This window comes from Symphodus melops (assembly GCF_947650265.1).
Source record: "Symphodus melops genome assembly, chromosome: 8".
Lineage (NCBI taxonomy): Eukaryota > Metazoa > Chordata > Actinopteri > Labriformes > Labridae > Symphodus > Symphodus melops.
Genome location: NC_136698.1, coordinates 8,029,764 through 8,051,526, shown reverse-complemented (window position 1 = coordinate 8,051,526; position 21,763 = coordinate 8,029,764). Strand labels below are relative to the sequence as shown.

The window sequence follows — 21,763 nt, the reverse complement described above, 5'->3', positions numbered from 1 at the left end:
ATTGTTGCTATTGAGAGCAAAAGAGGGCAGAATTCAACCTGCTATTCCTCATGCTTAAGCAAAGGTATAACATTTATAACAAGGGGACTTAAAACGTCTCCAGATTTGATGTAAAAAATATAATTTAATTTCTGTGTTTATGAGGGAAAAATAGTCATCACCGTTGGTTTTGGTAGCTGCACTTAAAAACAAACTTTCCCGTCCTCTTCCCTACTTTTCCTGCATGACCGCTTGTGTGGAACAGCTCTGCCAGGGCAAAATGTGAGCAGACTTTTACAGCCAGTCTCACATTATACATTTCATATGGTATTTCTGAGTGGCCACTGATCTCATAACTTGGCAGTGTATTTAAAGGGATGCCAGTAAAATGCAAACAAACCTTGGGGAGAGGCAGAGCCTTTGCAGAAGTACGGCCAAGTCTCTGTTTGCCTGTTTAAGAGCTGCTCACTCGAAAGCAGGACAAAAAAAAAATATGTTTGAGGAGAGATCCACTGCTTGTCTGTCCAACTGGCTGTAGCATAAAGCCCGCTTCTCTTTCCTTTAAAACAGGAGCCATATAAAAGAAGGAAAATGTGCATTATGCTCATTCTGTGAGACTGAACTGAAGTCATCAGCTGAAATCACCAGGTGTCTTTCTGTGAATGAGCGTGCTGCAGTACTGAGGAGGCGCCAGAAGATGGCACTTTGGTTTCAGCCAGGAAGCAAAGCTGGTCTCTGAGGTGGGGGAGAGACTGAGCAGAGACTACAAACACATACAAATAACCATGTAAACACACACACACACAAACACACACACTCACACGCAGCTATTGACTGTCCAGTGTTCACTATTCTGCATTCTACACATTATTCTAACAATATATATTAACAATAATAATATGGAAATGAATATTAGGAGCGCATTTGATCTCTTTTCACTTCCAATTCCATAAAAGTTTCATTGTAATGAATCATTACACACATACAATGTACGCTCTAGAAATATGTGTTACTGTTATTAGCTATACAGTGGACTTAGAAAAGCACTGCCTCAGCAGATTATTCATATTAAAAGACTTTCAATCATGTACTGAGCATAACATCTTAAAGAGCTATACTTCACGTTTCATTTTAACTACATATTAGTATAAACATGTTTAAAGTCAGAGACAGATGATAGTCTTTCATCTTTAAATCATAACCACTCAGATGTACATTTTCCCTCGTTATAACACAAGTCATGTGTACAGTGCACATATGTGACCACTAGCCATGAACACATGAGCTGTCATACACATCTGTCCCCGCATATTCACATCTACTGCAGCATGTACACACTGTAGTGACTTTGTTCCCGGTTTATATTTTCATTAGCTCCCTGCTGCCCCTCCACCCTGAGCTAGGTGCTGTTTTTTCCAGAGCTGGCACCTCTCCCGCCTCACCAGGTGAAGAGTCCCGAGCCCGGGGCTGAGTCGGGCCACACGCCTGCTGGCTGTCATTGTCCATAACGCTGCACCAACCTCTACTCTCTCCTCTGCTCTCTTAACAGCTGTCAGTCTGCTGTGTCCAACCTGAGGCTGACGGCTGCACACATGCATGATCGTGCTCACAAAGGCAGAGCAGATATGCAGAATCTTAGACCGAATCTTTGAAAAAAAGACGTGGGGCTGAACATAAAACCAAACGTTTCTCCAGAACAATGGTTGTTGTTGTTGTTTTGTGAAAAAGAAAAGTCAGCGGTCTAACTCTGTCTTATGTTTGTCAAAAGAAAGGATTACTCCTACATCCTTAATCAACAGGCTCACTAAACCCGACAAATCACCCACAACGCCGAAAAAGCAGCTGAAATACATACGCAAATGACAGCAGCACTTTTGTACGTGTGTTGGCTGATCAAATACAATAAGAATTTTATAACTCTGATTATTTTTGCTGAAATTAATTAAAAGAGCTACTCCCAGATTATTCTATTCATTTCAAGGACAGACATAGAGGGGCTTGCAAAAGGTAAAAAAAAAAAAAGAAAAAAAAAAAGATGAATGTTTAAAATGTTTTTTCTTCCATGCAGGAGGAAGGAATGTCTTTAATCAGATCACATTTTCGGAGCGTCAGCCGAAAACACATTTCTGAATTTACATGGCAGTGAATGAGCCTTTGTCACTTGGTCAGAGGTATGACCGTATGGAATAGACACAAGGAGCATGGTTTAGATCTGAACCTGTGGATGGAAAAAGATGCAAAAAAGATAAATGTTTACTTGGTGTCTGTGACGCTAAATCTGTAAATTAAGTAATATGAATGTAGGTAAATTGAAAGGGTGAACCTCAAAGTGGGTGCATGAAAATGGGTACAGCCGGGGCGCCTGTAGCCTAGTGGTACGTCCCAAGTACAGAGGTTACAGACCTCTAAGCGGGTGGCCTAGGTTTGAATCCGACCTGTGGCATTCCCTAATCTCTTCGCCCTATTTTCGACTGTCCTCTCTCTGAAGTAAAAAAAAAAAAAAAAAAGGGTACAGTCTCTATAATAAGCTGAAAATTAAGAAAGCACTTTTACATTCAGTTTAATTGCTGAATGTATGTATTTGTTGTTTTTACTTGGCTCGTGTGTGTTGTGTTTTGGTGGGGAGTAATTGTAAATGCAGACAAAATAAAGTCCAGTTTTACTTGAGTTGTTTTTACGAGGTATTGATTCATCTCATTGGGTATTTCAGAAATATATTGTGAGCCACCACTGAGAGGTGTTTCTAGTAATTAATCCACCCCCACTGATGTGATATATCTGATATAGCAATCTAATAAAGCTAAACCTGTCATTAACTTAGGACTGAAAATGAAAGACCTTCACTGCTCTGATGAGCCCTGTTCATTGTATGGAGTCAAAGAAGAAGGCGTAATATATGTTTTAGAGAATTAATAGGTGGGACTCAGAGGAGGCCAAGGTTCTGCTTTAAGTGTTGGCATGAAATTAAGGCAGGTATGAGGATGAAGGTACTTTCCTTTTTTTTTTTTTCTCATTTGACTTAACCTTTATTTAACAAGGTTGGTCCCAATGAGAGCAATTTCTCATGCATGCAACACCTGGTCAAGACAGTTGTGGGCAGAGCACGGAGAGTATCATTATTTCATGTAGAACAAACTAAAGAAAAGACAGAAAGGAGAGAGAGGAGGAACAATAAGAAATTTAAATATGGTGAGCTTTAAACAGCCAGGGGAAAATCAATGGTTTCAAACAGTTTGCATACAGGAGATAACGAATACATGAGGACCCGAAAAGAGTCTGGATTTCTTTAGAGACTCGCAAAGTGTTTTCTCCTGAATTTTAAGAATAACCTCCTATTTAAGCTGCAATGTTAAGTTAAAGTTTAGTTTTGAATTGAGCTTTAACATGTGTAAACATCAAAAACAAAACAAATAGAACCTTCTCTCAAAAAACAACTAAACACTGATTCTGTTTGAAAGACTTTCATTGATATAGGGTTATTGCACATAGACTATTAATGATTGAGGTTTTCATAGCTCCTACATTCAATCTTTGTTTCAATTGACATAATTAAAATAGCCAGCCTGCACTCTTCATAAGCAGTAGTCAATGTAGGGTAATACTACAATCTAATGCAGTTTGATGGCTTAGTAATAAAAGAGGAAGAGAAGGGTGGAAGGAGCATTGTGTATGGCTAAAAAGAAAATAATGAACCGTATATAAACACCAACCAAAAACAGAGCTGTGGGACATGCTGCCCTGTGTCCCTCCTCCAGCAGTCTCCAGGGACCCGTTACTGCGGCGATGAACAGGCCTCAGCGGCCAGCACAGGGTTGTGAGCGCGTGTATATCCGGAATACACTGCATGTTAGCGTGCACATCAATTGCACGTTAACTGTTAATCTGTGTGTGCGTAGAGTTGGCCCATCTTTTATGTTTGTGTGTGTGTGTGTGTGTGCACAAAAGGTGGGGGGAGGGGGAGGGAGGGCGTCCGAGAAGCCCTTTAGAAAAAGCCCTAATTGCTGTTCCTCTCCTCTCCCTGGCCGTCACACCTTCCACTGCGCTACGGCTTTCCAGCCCCATCACACACAGGAAACACAACGCTAATTAGAGACAGCACAACCTCTCCTAATCACGCTCGCACATGACTGTGACCAAAATGTCAGTGTGCACACGCAGGCATGTTTTTTTGTTTTTCTTTCCGACAGTTTCTGTCCATTGTGTTTTCTCTTATTAAGCAATAAGATACACATCCAGCTGAAGGTGTAGGGACATATATGAGTAGTTATCCTGAGGCAGCATGCACATATAAATAGATATAAAGTGTAAAAAAAGTAATCAATCTTTATACTCAAACTCTTAGAAATAAATGTGCAGCTTTGGATTTACACTACACAACTTTGTTTTATTATTTTCTAATATACAGTAGCTTTATTGATATATTTCTGATGAATGTGTATTTTGTGAGTGTGCATGCAGTTGCACATTGTATGCCAGCTCTGCACACAGCAAAGAAAAAAAAGACGTGCAATCCACTTATGGTGCACAAGCAAAAATCTTCAGAGGAAATGCTGACCAGCAGATGAGTTGCTTCCACTGTCCGTGCTGTTCAGAGAAAAACACTGAACGTACAACGTGAGTGCGTTGAAAGAAAGGCAAAAAATGCTTATCATTACATTTGGCACCTTGACAAACTACTGTGCTTCCACGAGCTGTTACAGGAGAGAGACAGTTAGGGGAGGAAGAGGGGGACAGAGTGGGGGTGAAAAAGAGGAAGTGGGATGGAGATAAAAAAAAAAAAAGGGAGAGAGAGAGAGAAAGGGAGAGAAATGTGTGGATGGAGAGAGGGAGGGAGACAGAAATGAGAAATAAAATTGAAGAGGAAAGAGCAGAGAAGTGGAAGACTGAGTCCATGTCGGTCCAGTGAAAACTGAGCTCTGGTATGATCGGGCAGTGTACATGTAGTTAACTAATTTACTGATGTGAATCTGTGTGTGTGTGTGTGTGTGTGTGTGTGTGTGTGTGTGTGTGTGTGTGTGTGTGTGCGTGTGTGTCTGTCATACCCGTCTCATCTTCTGCAGTCTCCTTGGAGACAGGCTCTTGGTGCTGGTTGGAGACCCAGCACAGACCATCACCCCGTCTTCTTCTTCCTCCTGAAAGAGAAACCATGACAATCCGATTGGGAAATATCTTTTAAATTCAGAGGATCAGTGTGGTGATATTCTCTATTTTTCCTCAGAAATGATAATTGGTTTCTACAGAAAAATCCTCATTTCTCAAACCTGATACACTACATCTGATTCATGGTGATTAAATAACTCAGCAGCAGGAAACGATGGTGTGCAGTGTCTCAGGAAATGACTTTAAAATTACATTCAAGCTTTAAGCTGTGTAAAGCACTTTGTCTAAAAGCGCTCTATAAATAAAATTATTATTATTAATTATTATTACATTCACATTTACATTTATATAAACATATGAATATATGGCGTGTGTCTAAATATTTAAGACTTTAGCATTCACAAATAACATCTCATGTCTGAGAAACAGATTTGGTATGAAAGTCGGAAAGAAGTGAAAGAGGAAATATGACATAATTAATTCTGACAATAACAGAAATAGATATTTATTACCAGCCTTGTTCTCTTAGAGGTTACAGAAATTATTCTCAACGTAGCCACCCCTGATGAGTTTAATTTCAATATGTTTGTGCATTGATGTCCTTGAGTAGACATCTGTGGCCGGCAGCAACATAAATGAAGTGCAGGCTGAGAAAGCTGAATTAATTAATTTGTGTGTATTTGAATTCATCTGTGAACGTACATGAAATCTGTTTAACTTCAAATCCAAGTAGATATCAACACCTCTGTTTGCCTTTAGAACATGACTGTGTGTATGAGCGTGTACGCAGGCAAAACACTGCCTTCCTCTCTGGTTCATCATCAGCGCCCTCTCGCCTCAGTTTCCCACTGACAGATCAAACTGCTTTTGCCTTATCAAATCCATCAGGCTTATGGAAACATACACCTCGTTACATTAGCTTTGAGGAAATCACAGGCTCACTGATGAAATATGCACACAATAAAAGAGAAAGAGAGGCCGGGGCTTGGATGACATGACAGGCCATAGCCAGAGGGGCGTTGGTTAAAAATGTACAGCCCTGAACAAAGCGCTAAGCAGGCTTCAGCAGTCATTAAAGGCCCCGGCGTCGGAATCACACTCTCCATGAAAAGCAGCCTTCCTGTCTGTTTCTATGAGGGGGGCATGTGTCTATCTGTGTGCCTAAGAACTGAATTATGTGCACAAAAAGTGTGTGTGCATGTGTGTCAGAGAGGTGTGAAGGTCTGTGCGGCTCACCCTCGCTTTAAGTCTGCCCTTAATGTCCCGGATGCCCCTCTTGGCATGACTCTTGGCCTAGGAAGGAAAAAAAAACAGCACGCATACACACACACACACACACATACATACACACACGCAGGCACACACACACACACACATTCACAGATTACTAATCAAAACATGTTGCATTAACATTCTGCTCTGGTTTCATGTAACATCAAGAAATGCTTTGATCCCCGTGGCAAAAACACGCAGACAAAAGGCTGGATGAGAGAGCCTTGCGCACTAACAGGAGGTGATAACATGAAAGGGCACCCTGACCACCTATTGTACGGCACATAACCACATGGTACTGCACATCAAACAGGGACTGGTCACCAACAACACACCCATTCCAATTTATTACCAAAACGGACGTGTGTTTTTTACTTAATTAGTCGTATACTCGAGCCTTCATATTTCATCTGAGGTGTGTTTCAGTGAAATGTCGAGGACGTTAAGAGAAGAATTAAGCATTTAAGGCGCACTAATATGACAGAGGAGTTCTGCAGAGGAGCTTACCTTTGTCACTGCTGTGTTGAAGAGAGCTCCTCCTCGCTGTAAAATACAGAAAATTAGAAGTCAGTCATTTGGAGGCAGTTTCCACATATTCAAAGAATTTATTCATCCTCGATCTTATTTATTAATATTCATACATGCACACAGGAGGCACACACGTTTACGTTTAGACTCATTCACTATAATCATAAAGTGATTGTTTATGGTTCAAAGGAAGCTGGAAAAAAACAACAGATGATGGTGTGACTAAAAAGGTTAAAGACTTCATTTAATTATGTTTTTTTTTAATATAGATTCATTAAGTAATGTACAGCTGTTTTCTCATATTGTCATAATAATCAGCTTCACGCTGCACTAGGCTCTTTATGTTACTATTGAACTCAACATTATTCATCACTAATAACATGGTGCCCTCCTTTAATGTAGCTCTACTGTGCCGGTTGTGTTTAAAGTATGTTTAATGGTTTTACACGTGCCGCCTCACTTAATTGTATTACCTCCGATCTCATGCTATCTTGAATAGCACACAGTCCATTTGCACATGCAAGTCAAAGACAAACCTTTGCATGAAAAATAAAACAAAGATTTTTGAACTCGTATCTTATTCTATTCTATCTCAAAGAGCCCCCATGGTCATCAATCAGGAAGAGATCTTTAATGTGAAACACAACCAGAGCGGTGCAGCAGTAAAACGTACTGTGACACAACTTACTGGTAAGTATGAAAACAACGACACCATGCAGAGCATCACTTTGCTGAGCCATGATGAACTGCATGATTCGCAGCATTCAGGAGTTTTTATTTAGAAGCAGCCTAAAAGCGACAGAGAGGGCTGTGCTGTGATTGATTTGTACTTTGAGTTCTGCAGACTGACATTATGGCACCAGATATCTCTGTGTGCCCGTCTACTTCTTCCTTTCTTTTTTCAGAGTTGCTTCAGCTCAACTCTTTTTCCTCTGTTTGGTCTTTAGTGTAAGCACAAAGCGTCGGCTAAACGGCTAAACAGAGTAAATGGCAGACAGCGTTTCAGAAGTCGGCGCAGTGAGAGCAGGAGAGGGGGCCGAGGTGAAGGCCCCTCTTATAGATCCCTGTCAGTCAGGAAATGTGAACTTTAACAAACCTTTGAAGAGCACTCTAGAGAACTAATTCAGCCTTAGCTGACGGCGTGAGGAGAGAGAGGGAGGGAGAGACACTCAGCAAGAAAGAAGAGAGAGGGAGGGAGTCCGAGGGGGGGCTGTGACAGAGATGAGAGGAGGGAGAGATAAAGAGAGAAATGTAGGGAACGAAAAGGAGAGGAGAGGGAGAGAGAGAGAGACAGGAGATGAAGAAGGAGGGATAGATCTGTGTTCTTGGGTCGGTTCAGCGGAGTAACGCCTGTGTTTGCTGCCAGATCAACATGTCATGTCGGAGGACGTCTTGTCACGTCAAATCACTTCTGTCTCCCTCCCTGTCTGTCTCCACTGTCCTGCTGCACGCGCCGCTTCACACACCAAACCGCACTCGAGCTGGATCTGTACATTCAGGCGGGCCCCCTTCATTCTGAAGGCAACAGCAGGACTTCAAACAGTGAGTCGTGTCAATCACGCTCTCAATTAAATATAACTCGGGAGTAAAATGAGTCAAACATAAAAAAGGCACAGATAAAAGCACTTAGGTTTGATGCGCAGGAGAGACTGTGAATACCTTTACAGTGTGCATCCACTGCTGGTAGGACCTTGCGTTACCTGAAGGGATTAATAAAACAGGAAAACACAGGAAATATGAATTAATCATTTTGCACCCAATAGCATAGCATAACATAGCAAAGACAACATAACTACTGATATTACACTTGGACTTTTATTCATTTCAGAGAAAAAGATTTTAGATGGAACAAAAACACGTTTAACTCACTGTTCCTTTGAATTATTTGTGTTCCTTATTTTCTACTTAATCCATAATAACTGAGTAAAATATTAACTGTTGTATATTGAGTTTGTTGAATGAACTCGATCAACATGAGAAGAGATTTTTCTGGTTGTATCTGCACCGGCTCTAAACTGAAGGGAACAAGATTACAGATGACAGTTTGGGTTTGGGTCATAATGACAACTGATAGATTGACAGATATTAAACTGCAACATCTGGATGATATTTTTTTTTGTTTTCATCTTGTCAACAAATACATGATTCAAACCTGAGGCCCTCTGATCAAAAACAACATCATTTGTCTCAACACTCCAGTGAGATGTCAAACTCTTGATGTTTAGTGCACAAGTGTCGTCCTGTGTTATAATGCTTAACCCTAACAGATCAGATCATCTTTTGGTGAATTCAATCAGATTAACATCCATTTCCAAAGGTGTATCAAATACTTTTCTTTTTTTTACAACAATAACAAACCAAGATAAATGTCAATCATTTAAAAAAAAAAAAAACAGTTCAGCAGAAAAGGCTGCATTTATCTGTTCTAAAAGGACAGGAGCTACTTTAATGGATCATTCAATCTTACTTATTAATTATAATTATATATTTCTAAAATACTGTACAATCAGTTTTATTTGTGCATTAGTGGCCTGTTGTTGTCACAGTGTGTTCATGGACATTTTGAAGGGTTTGAAAGTGACTCAAGAAATATGTTTAAGAATCAAAAAAAGTTTTCAAAGAGAAATTTAATCCGCCCTTTTCTTTTCAGATTTTCACGACTTTAAAAGGTCTCACACTGATTTGTTCACTGCTTTTCCTTTTTTTGCCCTGCATCATTACTTTAGCCTGTTGGATGAAATATGGCGAATACAAATAATGTGGCTAATTGATGGACAGGTCGGGCAGCACTACTCACTTCCACAGAAGCCCCCCTCTGTGATCTCCTCTTCAAACACGTCAGAGAAGCCGCGGCCTGCGTTCAATTTGGCCAGCCGTCCGTCGATGAACTGCAACCATAAATTACAACATGCTTATTAAAAAAATGGAGGGGGGGGGGGTGAACACACTAAAACAGAGACACACACATACACACATTCAAACACTCTGGTCACAGTTGGGTGTTATTAATCCTACCTGACAGAAACTACATCCTTTGGTTAGGTGGGCTGCAGGTAATGGGGATTTGGTAATGCGGAGCAGGCGAGGGATTAGGCTAGCAGACTTCATGTTGCACACTGTCTGAGACATGAGGAAGTTTCATTTCCTCCCTTTGTAACATGGAGTGCTTTAAACCCATCTCATAAACATGGAGCTAATAGTCAAGACAGCTACACATTTCATGAGCATGGTCACAAAACCACGTAAATATGTCACACTAGTACAAGCAATCACACACATACACCGACACTGACACACCTCAGTAATTGTGATTAGCTCATGAAACAATTGAAGCATTCTGTGAACATAAAAGCACAACGAATATTTGGGGAGTTTTTACAAGCCATTTGGAAATAAAATCAGCGATGATAGGGGAAAAACAGAAAAGGAAAAAGCTGCTATGTTGCTTCCTCTGAGCAGTTTACAGACTCAGTAGTGTAAAAGGCCCACTGTTTTTAACTGATCTATTGAAAGAAAATGGATCTCATCAAGACTTGAAGAAAATCTTATGAGGATGTAGATCACTCAGTCACACTCATGGTTCACTGTTTGCTATTAACCAAAAGCAACAACACTGACCCCCAAGCTGCTGACAGTTTCCTGGCTCAGCAGTATTTTATATCAGAAAAATAGTCAAATAATTGGAGAAGATTTTGTTGTAAAAGCTATCTTTTGGGGCTTTTTTTGTATTTTGTGTTCAATCCTAAACGATTCAACGATTTCATGTCTTCTGAGTTTATCTGTGTTGAAGTAGGAAGTAAAGGCAGCTTATAATCAGTAATAGTGTTCTTTCATGTAATTATGTGGTTATGAAGTAGTTGGATTTATGCTCAAATGTATTTTGACTGAAGATTGCACTAATTAACAGTCAACACCTCCTACCTTTCAAACTGCCTTTTTGTATTTTAAGAACAACACCACATGCTGCATAATTCTCTTTAATATAAATATGTGACGGCAACATATTGTCACACAGTTTCTAAGCTGTAGCAAACCTACTCCCACCTTGGCAAGTGTGTCCAAAATATAACAACAGTGTAGGTTGTTTTTTGGGTGTGTGTCCTCAGGGAGCGCCCGCTAACTAGCGACCGACACGGCCATCCGCTCCTCTGGTCAGAAGAGCTGAAAACTCATCATTAGATCATTTTAATGAGAGGTGAGACTGTAGGTTCCAACCGCTGCTCTGCTACTTAGCTGGCCCAATTAGTGCACATAATCAACCCAAATCATCACCTAGCCAAAGCCCCCACTTATCCCCCCCCCCCCACCTCCAATCTCCCTCCTAACACCCCGGCTACATTACCTGCCTCACTGTGGACCTTAATTAGATTTTACTCAACAATGGTCGACACTCACACACACATGCAACAGAAACCTAAAAAAAAAATGCAGTGGCAGACATGAAGCTAATCTGCAAGTACACAAACACAAAACGTGCGTTCAATCACTTCATTTTTAAAGAGCATAAAGATGGAAAGATGAACAAGAAAAAAGAGACGACACAAACAACGCGTTTAATACAGACTTCTATTTTAGAAAAGAAAATGTATTCATCCAATTTGAGGCAGACATTTTCCCCTAACTTTTGAATAATATTGCCCAATTGTGTTTTTTCTTCTTCTTTTCTTTGCTGACCAAACTGTAAGCGTGAAGAAATCAAGCCAGAGCACACACAACAGACTCAGGCACACAGAGATCCACATTTCCTCCATGTCTCATGTCATCTTGTTTCCTGTCGATATGGTGGTTGTAGACAGAAGAGAGGAAGAGAGGAAGAGTGTTTCCATCTGGCTACCAGCACACTGACTCCCTCAAAGGTCGCTCACAGTGGTCAACATTTATTTTGAATCTGGAAATGTGAAGCCAGAGATTTGTACGGAGACTCCACAGGGGTACGTTTAGAGATAAATAAATGCAAGAAGGAGAATGAAGAGTATTGTGTTGATAACGAGGGTCATAGACTTTAGAGCTCATCAACTGTAGATACTAAAGGATATCACGCAAGAGTCAAAGGGTCCTCTGGGAATTGTTGGTTTTATTTTGTTATCATCTACCATATATAGAGATATAGAATGGCAAATTCTATTACTATTCTATATACTTCCGTGCATATGAATAAAACATATGAACACAGGACAGGATCCTTTTAAACCTTAATACCTATAAACCAGGGCTGTCAGCATTAACTAGTTAATCACAACTTATAAAGGTCAGAAATTAAGGAATTCATTATTGTTAATCACAAGTAATCGCTATTTTGTCCACTTGGGCTTGCTGTATAAGCCTCTGCAGTGTCTCCCTGTAGTCACAGTAATGGTTAAAGATTGACACTGCTGCATCTTTAAATGTCTCCTTTCACTTTAAAAATCTAACAGACAGCTCAGTTGATGAGTCCAAAGTCCAACATCTTAAAGCAGGATGCATTAGCTTACGCTTCCAGCCACAGAGTTGGCTACAAGGTTTTCTCTTACTCCTGTCAGTTTTTATATAATCCCGTTTTATATTTCATATGGATTCAAGTGGACAGAGACCCCATACGTATAGATCTTACATTTGCAAGAACACACCTTTTCCATCTTCAGAAAGTGGCTCATCTCCTGCATTCATACACTCCGAGAATGACAGATGATTATTGATTGACGGGACGCACATTGTCTGCAAAGGCTCCCGGCAGTAAATCAACAAAGCACGAGTCCCCCCTACAGACTCAATAAAACTGTGTATGGCTTTGTTTTGTCAATAAAAGGAAGAGACTTCATTGAATCAGTCTCTGTGAATACAAAACACAAATACACGACAGTGTGTAGGAGCTAAGGATGGTTGATAGGAAGCAGGTTCATGTTGACAGGCTTCCTCCGCATTCTTTTGGAGGATATCTCCCCCCTGTTCTGTTCTGAGCACAGGACAGACCGAGGTGGACTGTGCAGAGAGGAAAGCATCATGGGAACAGAGGAGACGTGAGCAAGAATGTAAAACTGTGACATTGTATGTGTGGGTTCATTTAACGTTTGGCTTCGTGCCTATTCATAAAGATAGTTTCAACGGTTCTAATCTTTATGTAGTAGTGAAGATTATGTGACGAACCATTTACATATACAACTGTTTACGAGAACTAGATGAAAAGATATCGTTTTAAAAACCTGTGTTGGACTTGAGTTTCAGCAACTGTTTAACTAAATACCTCTCTGAGAGCAGAAGAGACTGTCACTTGCTGTCACTTTGCAAACTATGTATTGCAGGGAGTGTTTGCATAATTTTTAAAGGATGGGATTTAAGAGATTTATAAATCATAGAATCTGATGGCTGCCCTTATTAGCACATTTGCCAATACCCGAATTCAATTCAACCAAACAATAAATTAAATTCATAATCCCAAATTTGGGTAAAATGTTGCATCTAAGTTGTAACGCAGCCTCCAACCACTAGCCGGGGCTGTAGCTCCAGTCGATGGCCTGTTCTCTCTGCTCTACTGCCTGGATATAAACCAGCAAAGTGAACGGATAATATGTAGCAGGAGCAGCTCGGGCAAACTTAAAAATAACTACTTTACAGGAGGAATGAGTAACCATATTAAGCCATTCATGTGGACTTTAACCTACAAGAAGGACTGTGGGCTGGTAAAGCTTGCACCGCTAGCATTAGCCACACTTGGAAATACCTGACATAGTTTATCAGTTCAGAGCCACAGATTTAAGCAGCATTTAAACAGCCTTCAACTTCCTTTTTAGTTTTTTTTTAAGAATTTGGTGATGAGCTTAGTATTAAATGGGCTATATCAGTCCGTGGGTTTGAATTTAAATCTCTATTTAAAATCGGCCCGGAAATAAGTCACTAGGAACATCCCTTATACTAATATTGGTAGTTTTTAAAAGGTATGCTTCCAAGATATTTTCTAGTAAGCACTTTATTACAATAACATATTTTAGAACGGGAACAAGAAGTCATTCATGGCTTAAATATCACATGCCAGGACACAGTAGTCTTTCTGTTCAAAAAGGCTTTTAAGCTCTTCAAACATTAATAATGTTATACTGAATTGCATGAACTTTTGAGCTTCTTCCTCCATAAAACTGGAATAGCTTGTGGCCGACCAAGAAGCAGTAAAGCTGATTTTCAGGGACTGAAAGCAAAATCACATGCAGAAAAGAAAAGCAATTTCCTGCTGCGATTGTGACACCATAAACTCAGGTAACACCTGAATATTAGGCGTGTATATTTAGCCCTGTGAGTAATGTGAGTAATGTGGGTTGTTGTGGTCTGCCAATTACAACAATGTGTTTTGAATTTGGCCCAAGGTTGTCCTTCTATAGATGACATGTAGGTGTCAAATCCCAAATAAATGATACAAACACCTAAAAAAATATGGTGTAACCATCGTGTTTTGGACTAGTCTAGCACAAATGACTGGTTGTTTATTAATTAGGTAACAAACACCCATATGTTAACACTCCCAAAGCTTGAAAAAGGCAGCTACTGTGTGACGCTCTATGATTCCCCTCTGACAAGAAGTCCATCGGGGTTAAAAATGCAAACTGTTTACCTTACCTGGAGCCAGTGGAAAAAAAACCAAACTAACAAGCTACGTCATTAACAAACAAAAGTTTAAAAAGTATGGCATGGGGACAGGGTTCATACTGTCTCCTGCTGAATGTCCTACACAGACTTTAATCTATTTTTGTGTATGGCAATGTCCAGTCCTCAGACTGTATTAGTCATTGTACAGTGTGTGGCTAGATGTTATTTATGGATTCTTAATGATGGTAATACTGAGTGGATGCAAGTCCCACAAAAAGACCTATAAAAATTATTGGTGCATCATTGAAAAATAAAAGGCTTTGAATATAAAAACTGTTGGTGTTCAATAACAAGACAAGTGGATGAAGTTCTGGAAAACATCCATCCTCCCTACTCTCAGTGTGTTCTCATGTTTATAAAAATTAATGTGTGAATGTGTGTGGCCACGAAAGTCGAGCGCTGTTTGTGTGTTTGGGAGCGGATATGGGTCATGGCCGGAGCAGAGCTCGGGTAGTCCGCTGGCCTCTCTCACTTAAGTCAAAAGAGGAGTGGAGGAGATAAGCTAACCCCATCCCCCGTGCAGCAGGAGAGGAGGAGGAGGAGGAGGAGACGAAGGAGGAGGAGGAGGAGATAAGGACCGGTTTCTCAATGCTACCGCTGAGGCAGAGGAGCCAGGCCGGGAGGATGCTTTGAACTGCTGCTCGCTATCTTACTCTGCCTGGGAAAATTATAGACGGGGCAGAGTGTCCAGAGAAACAAAAGGCTGATTGAGAGGCCGCAGCGCTGTAACTCTCGGGGGTAAATCACACCGCTATCATGGGTCAGAGAGCACAAAGAAAAATTCAAGGGGGTGAGAGGAAATTTTCTTTGGAGCCAAAGGTGTCTCTGCACTTGGCTCTTCAGAGGGGATTTAGTGGGGAAAACATAAAGTATACATGAGTGGTTTTAAGGGAAACTCATGTAACCACACATTAATAAAGCATACTGCCTCTCTCTCTCTCACACAGACACACACAGACACACACACACACACACACACGGTTGACAATACTGTATCTAATGGAGGTGTAAATATCTCATTTTCTGAGGAAAGTCAGACCACATTTCATGCTTTTAAACACTTTCCAAGCTGTGCTAAACACAAGATAAAGGTTTTTTATATACTGTATATTGTATTAAAGGGATACTTAAGCCGAAGTGAGCAAACAGTGTTGAGAGATAAAAACAGTCAACTGTTTCTCAGGGTCAATAACAGTCTATAAATCTCTGAACAACTCAACTGTCAGGGTATAAAATGCTAAGTTTACCTAGCTGACAGTCTGCTGAGCACAAGAGGAAACTTTCATCTGTGAAAATGAAGACATTCAACCTTCTAAATAAGAAATCAGCTCAAAAATAAACTGACACTGATGGGAGAGGACCAAGTTACCTGCCAAATAAGCACTCAGTCATCTTTTTCTATTTATGCGTGTCTATAGCTTAGAGCACAGAGACGAGCAGCTGTCAATAAACTCATATATGTGACAGCAGGAGAATTTTTATGTTCAATTATTTTCTCAGGAGGATATAAAAACCTGTTTGTATGCATAAAGCTCAATATTATGTCCAAATTGTAGACATTTTATGAGGTTCTATTTGTGGTAAAAGACTTTTCAAAATAAGGAGTAAATGCTGGTTCTAAGAAGCTGTGACACACACACACACACACACACACACACACACACACACACACACACACACACACACACACACACACACACACACACACACACACACACACACACACACACACACACACACACACACACACACACACACACACACACACACACACACACACACACACACACACACACACACACACACACACACACACACACACACACACACACACACACACACACACACACACACACACAGTACTATGTGACAGCAGTTTGTACCTGTTTGAAAAGTTGCAGGTTGACGGCCATGGACAAGAAGTTCCTCATGGTGCTCGAGCGGTGGTTCACATAGCTCTCCTCACAGAAAGTGATTGGCTCCCCCTGAAGAGTTCAAGGAGATGTTATTGAAATAAATGATAACACACAACTAAAATATATTCTTTTGGCTCTTTTTTCTATGTACAAATCAGGTTTAAAAAAACATCTTGTGCACTAAGTCCAGGAGTAAGCTACAGGAGCAACAGCAGATGTTTCTGGTACCTGGCCGGGGCTCCAAACACTTCTTAAAATGATTCATAGCAGTAAGATGCCCACATTATGCCTATCATCATTATACAGTGTAAACAGTCTTTCCTAACAAAGGAGCATTTCAACTCATTTCTTCATTAGTTAGCTAAGTGGGCCTGAACTTAAACAGAGACGCATTACAGGAATAAAAGAGGAGGAGGAAGAAAAGTGGAAAACAACAAAAAACATAGAACAGTTCCCCTGGCAGAGCCAATCTCCCCTAAACCAGAAGACAGTGTCCCAGTAAACTTCCCAGTACTCCACATGAGCACACTATTACTATTTCTTACATCATGTCTGTCGGCCTGTGAGCTATAGACATGGAGGATGACAACAGAAGCACTGCAGGCCAATCACACGCAGCCCCACAGTCATTTCCAATCCATGTTTTCTCATAATTAACATAATTCTCACATATTTCAATGATGCTCTAAATTCTTCTGGTGTTAAACAATGTGCTTTGTCTGTTTGAGGCTGTGAGCATAGTGTGACACATAAAAACAACTTATGAACACTGGAGACTAACCTCATTGTCGAGGATGGGCGGGCGGATGATACCAGTGGCCCAAATTACATCACAGGAATACTGCTCTACTTACATCACTGAAAGTTTTTTAAGGCATTATCTCTTGATAAAAAAAGAAAAACAGTTAAAACTAGTTTGTTGTAGTTTAATAAGCTTTCCAGACCCCATCTGGCTGCGACAGCCTGGGACCATTCTGCAGCGAACAAAACTGAACAGCATGCTGAGACTTATAACTAGCTGCTAGTGAAAATGAAAACTTTAAGTCCGGGCCTGTGTTTACATCAGCATCCAACAAAATCCTGTTGTTCACAGACGCCTGCACGCCACGCAAACTGCGACTGCTGCCGGAAAATTCCAACAAGACTAAATGAGGAGAGAAAAGGAGAATGTATATATTTTGACAGGGTCACAAAGGTCGCTCAACATAAAGAAGACCATTACAACTTCTAGTTTCTGCTTTGGAAAAAAAAAAATCTCAGCAGTTAGTCGGAAATAAAGTTGAGGTTTTGAACAAAGTTTATGAAGAGAAAGAACATTTCGCTGGGTTGGTGCTGAATTTGCAGGGTTAAACTTTCACATCTCATTTCGCTGTAGAATAAACTTGAAAGAATTCGAATGCCAAAAGAAGGATGCAGGTTTAGCTCAGAGGTTAAATAATATGTCTCACGAACGGCGGCTTCAGCCTTCGGGGTGGAGGCCTCCGGGATACAAGTCGCTGCTGCGTCAAATAAACAGCTAAAGGGTTTATTTCACTGTAAATGTAAAATAAGTGAACACTTCTTATTTCTGTCAAGTAAACCGAGCGATGAAGTTAATGCATCAGTGCCACGTTTGGATTTACCAGCAAAGGCTCTAGAATTGACTTGATCATATCACTTGTAGAAAAACATACACTGGGTTGTCCTCCATGTAAGCTTGAAAGATCCGTTACAAATGCAGAAACATTTTTTTCATCTGACACAGTGATGAAACCTACACTGTCTGTTCTATCTTAACCTCTCACTTCATGCCTGGGTAGGTCAATCTGTTTGTATGTGAACCTAAAATAACACAGAAACTGTTTATTTCTGTTTTTTTCAGCAGTTCATCAATCTGGGTTTTGTACACTTCAATGAGGTATGGAAGAACACAGAAAAAAACATTTGCATGTATAAAGTGGGTTGAACGAGGGGGGTTGAGAGTGAATGGAAGGTGAATGTGCTTCTGTATAATGGGCTTTAATTAAGCCCAACAACAACTCATGAAATTAATATGAATTATATATATATATATATATATATATATATATATATATGAGCTCATATGAGCTGATATATATGAGATCATAAAAACAGCCATGACCTTAAAAAAAATCGTGAAAATAGTGGACAGCTCTCTTTGGATTGATTTCAGTATTTAGAGGGATCTTAATGGAAATGCTATGAAGTGTAATGTATATTTTTGTTTTATGATTAAATAAAAGTGTTTTATTCATGCAGTTTTTTTTCACGAATTTATTATTATATACACAACCTTTAATGTTTAAAGGGATTCTTTGACAGGAACATCTTTCCTCATGAGTATCTGAAGGTTTCTGTGGAGAACTGACGCTGTGTGTGAAGAAGTGACATGGACGTGTCATACTGTGGAAGAGACTATGAAATGTGTAAAGTTCTGTGTCAATAATAATCTTTACTACTTCTAATCATGTGATAGCACCTCGACCTCCCCTACCAAGACTTTTTACACTAGGTGGAATATGAACTGTTCACACAGCTGCTGCCCTTAAATAGCACCGAGGACACAGCGACGGCACACCAACACCTACCAACCTGACTTAGCTTCATCGATGGTGGTGAAAACTAATGAGTGAGCTATTTCAGGTTCTTTTTGACAGACACGTGTGCTGCTTCGAGGTGGTGAAAAGCACCTGGGGGAGCGTTGACTTGAGTTCAAATTGATGACCGGAGAAATGCAGTTCAAATCAGCTGATTGCTTTTCATCTCATTTTTATTTTCCAGCATTGTTTCATTTGCAACTCAGCAAGACTCCCACCAAGCATCCACACCCCTCCTTCTGTTGAGGCATATGGGCCTCTGAAGCTCAGTGCTCTGTCTAGGAAGATCCTTCCCGAAGCTCCAAAAAGCATAATTAGCAGAGTGATATTTCACAAATATCAGAACACAGCAAGCATCATCACTTTCCTCATGTAGGCAGATGTGCAGCTTGTGCATGCTCGTGTGTGATTGCATGCATGTAAACTCCTTTCACGCAGATCCTGTCGAAGACAAAACACAGTGCGAGTGCGAGGGAACTGAGAAATCCCTGCATGTTGTGCTCACACATACACAAACACACACGTTCACTGAGTCTCAGTGCTTGTGTCAGAGGGGAGGCAGTTTGTTCGTATACTGTCTGTATACAGAGAAAAGAGAGACAGCATCAATAATGTAGCATCTTGACTCGAGGAGTCCACAAAGTCCAATTAATCTCAAAGCCAAAGGAACAAAGGCTTCGCTATTTGACAAACAGGACATGCTGTAGTTTGCCGTGCTCTGACTCAGACTTGATAAGCAGAAAAGATCCAGAAAAGAAATGTTAGGGGGGCTTAGTAAAGGAGAGTAAAACACCAAAGGTGGCTAAAAGGGATCTTCAAAGGGAACGTCCTGACTCCTTTCAGCTCCTCTGACATTTCAGTGCCTCAGACAGGCCCACCTTAGCTCTCACCGCAGCTAAAAGCAGACCTTTTACCTTCAGTCAAAACCGCCCCAGTCTTCACAGACGCCACTGATATCTGACTCAACTTGCCCAAAACTAAGATCACTACACCGTGCAACACATTCTGAGGAGCTGTGATCATTTATACAAGACTGTGAATAGCTCTGCATGTCAATGAAAATACTATCTATGGCCTCCCTTTAAATCAAATATATTGCTCTTTAAAATCAGCCCCAGTCCAGCTGAGCATGACCACTGCTGGAGCATGATCTAAATACGTTTGCTTACTGTTCAGGGCCGAGGAAGTTAATTGTTGAAGTATAAAAATATGGTTCTTAAATGATTCAAAAATGCCTTAATGATAACGATGATTGGCCTGCATCCTTACAGGTTTATATCTGAGGGCGTCTCGGTAGGATCCGAACAGAGCGGCCTGCGCTCTCAGGAAGGCCCTCGCCACGCCACTCCCTGTTGCTGTTGACTGCTTCTTCAGCTTGCTCTTCAGAGAAGACACCTGGTGGAATACAATAAGAGAGAAAGTGTAAGAAACACACAGAGAAGGGGAGAGAGAGAGGAGAGAGAGAGAGAGATGAGAGAGAGAGAGAGAGAGAGAGAGAGAGAGAGAGAGAGAGAGAGAGAGAGAGAGAGAGAGAGAGAGAGAGAGAGAGAGAGAGTGTGTGTGTGTGTGTGTGTGTGTGTGTGTGTGTGTGGGTGTGTGGGTGTGTGGGTGGGGGGGGGGTAAAAGTTAAATTATCACCTCTGAAATTGGTGGAGGAAACAGCTAGCCCATTCTGGGTGTGAAGTATCACATTTGCAGGTCATCCCAAAAAGGAAAGGAAAAAAGGGAAAAGCTTCTGCTTCATTTCTAGCTTATCTGTTGTGCTGCTGAGAGCACCTGCTGCTTTGCTAATTGAGCGGAGGGGGGTGGGGGGGGCAGCAGAGAGGAAATGGAAACTCGCTTGCATCCTTCCTCTCTCACCATTTCTGTCTCTGTGCTGCCACCCAAACTCTCCTCCCATCAATGTCTCGCTTTTTTCGCTACTCCCTCCATTTCTTCCTCTCCTCCTCTTCCCTTTCAGTCCTCCTGTTCTCCCCCTCCCCTGTTGGCTCTCCCCAACTCCCTTCAGAAAGGGACTCTTGGACATAAAAAATGTCTTTAATTATTTTCCCCTCTCTTGGCTCTGTCTTCAGGACTCCAGGCGAGAGTGGAGGAGCAGCAGGCCGAGCTTGTTTTAGGATGACAAAAGATTCACCCTGGCCAGCGGCCCCGGGAGTCTGGGGAGGAAGTTGTCAAGAGGCTCTCCTCACCTGCTCAGCAGTCATCTGACTGTGCTGTGGTAGAGCAAGGAGGAGGCACAGATAGTGAGGGACTGCTGCTCTCTGTGTGGGCTGTGCCAGCTTCTCGCAAAGTGCAACATTTGATCGGGTTCTACAGGAGCTGTACAACCTATACATTTAAACTTTAACTTCAATTAACGCAAAACAGCTTCATCTTGTCTCTAATTATCTAAACCATGTAACGACATATTGAGCTGAGATCATGTGCTTATTCTCTATGTAAAGGTACGGATTTAGTGTCATGGTGTTGGGCAAAACAACAAGGCAGAGAAAAAACGACACTTTCTTCATCACTGTGTGTTGTGTCGGTATCACTGAGTAACTTACGATACAATATAGTACGATACGATAGCATCATTATTTAATGCTATACTTACATTTAAAAAAAGAAACATCCCAATGTTAACAGTATACCACCATCTGTCTTCCTCAGCAAACTAATTTTTGTTCATCTCACCCTCATTCATGTTATCTGTAGTGACACAGGGAGTCCAATTGGCAGGGAAACCTCTTTTAAAGCGCCATTTTCTGTTTATTA

General features: G+C 40.9%; 1 protein-coding gene across 1 annotated transcript in view; it reads right to left on the bottom strand.

The window, feature by feature from the left end:
* The window catches only part of dennd1b (DENN/MADD domain containing 1B), a 100,652-nt gene that overhangs the window by 9,475 nt on the left and 69,414 nt on the right, over positions 1-21,763 (bottom strand). The window contains exons 13-19 of the mRNA XM_079349791.1: positions 20,276-20,401; positions 16,377-16,478; positions 9,677-9,767; positions 8,539-8,579; positions 6,859-6,894; positions 6,316-6,372; positions 5,022-5,111 (exon numbers count right to left, since the gene is read on the bottom strand). Coding sequence (XP_079205917.1) covers positions 5,022-5,111; positions 6,316-6,372; positions 6,859-6,894; positions 8,539-8,579; positions 9,677-9,767; positions 16,377-16,478; positions 20,276-20,401 — 543 coding nt within the window. The remainder of the gene's footprint in view (positions 1-5,021; positions 5,112-6,315; positions 6,373-6,858; positions 6,895-8,538; positions 8,580-9,676; positions 9,768-16,376; positions 16,479-20,275; positions 20,402-21,763) is intronic.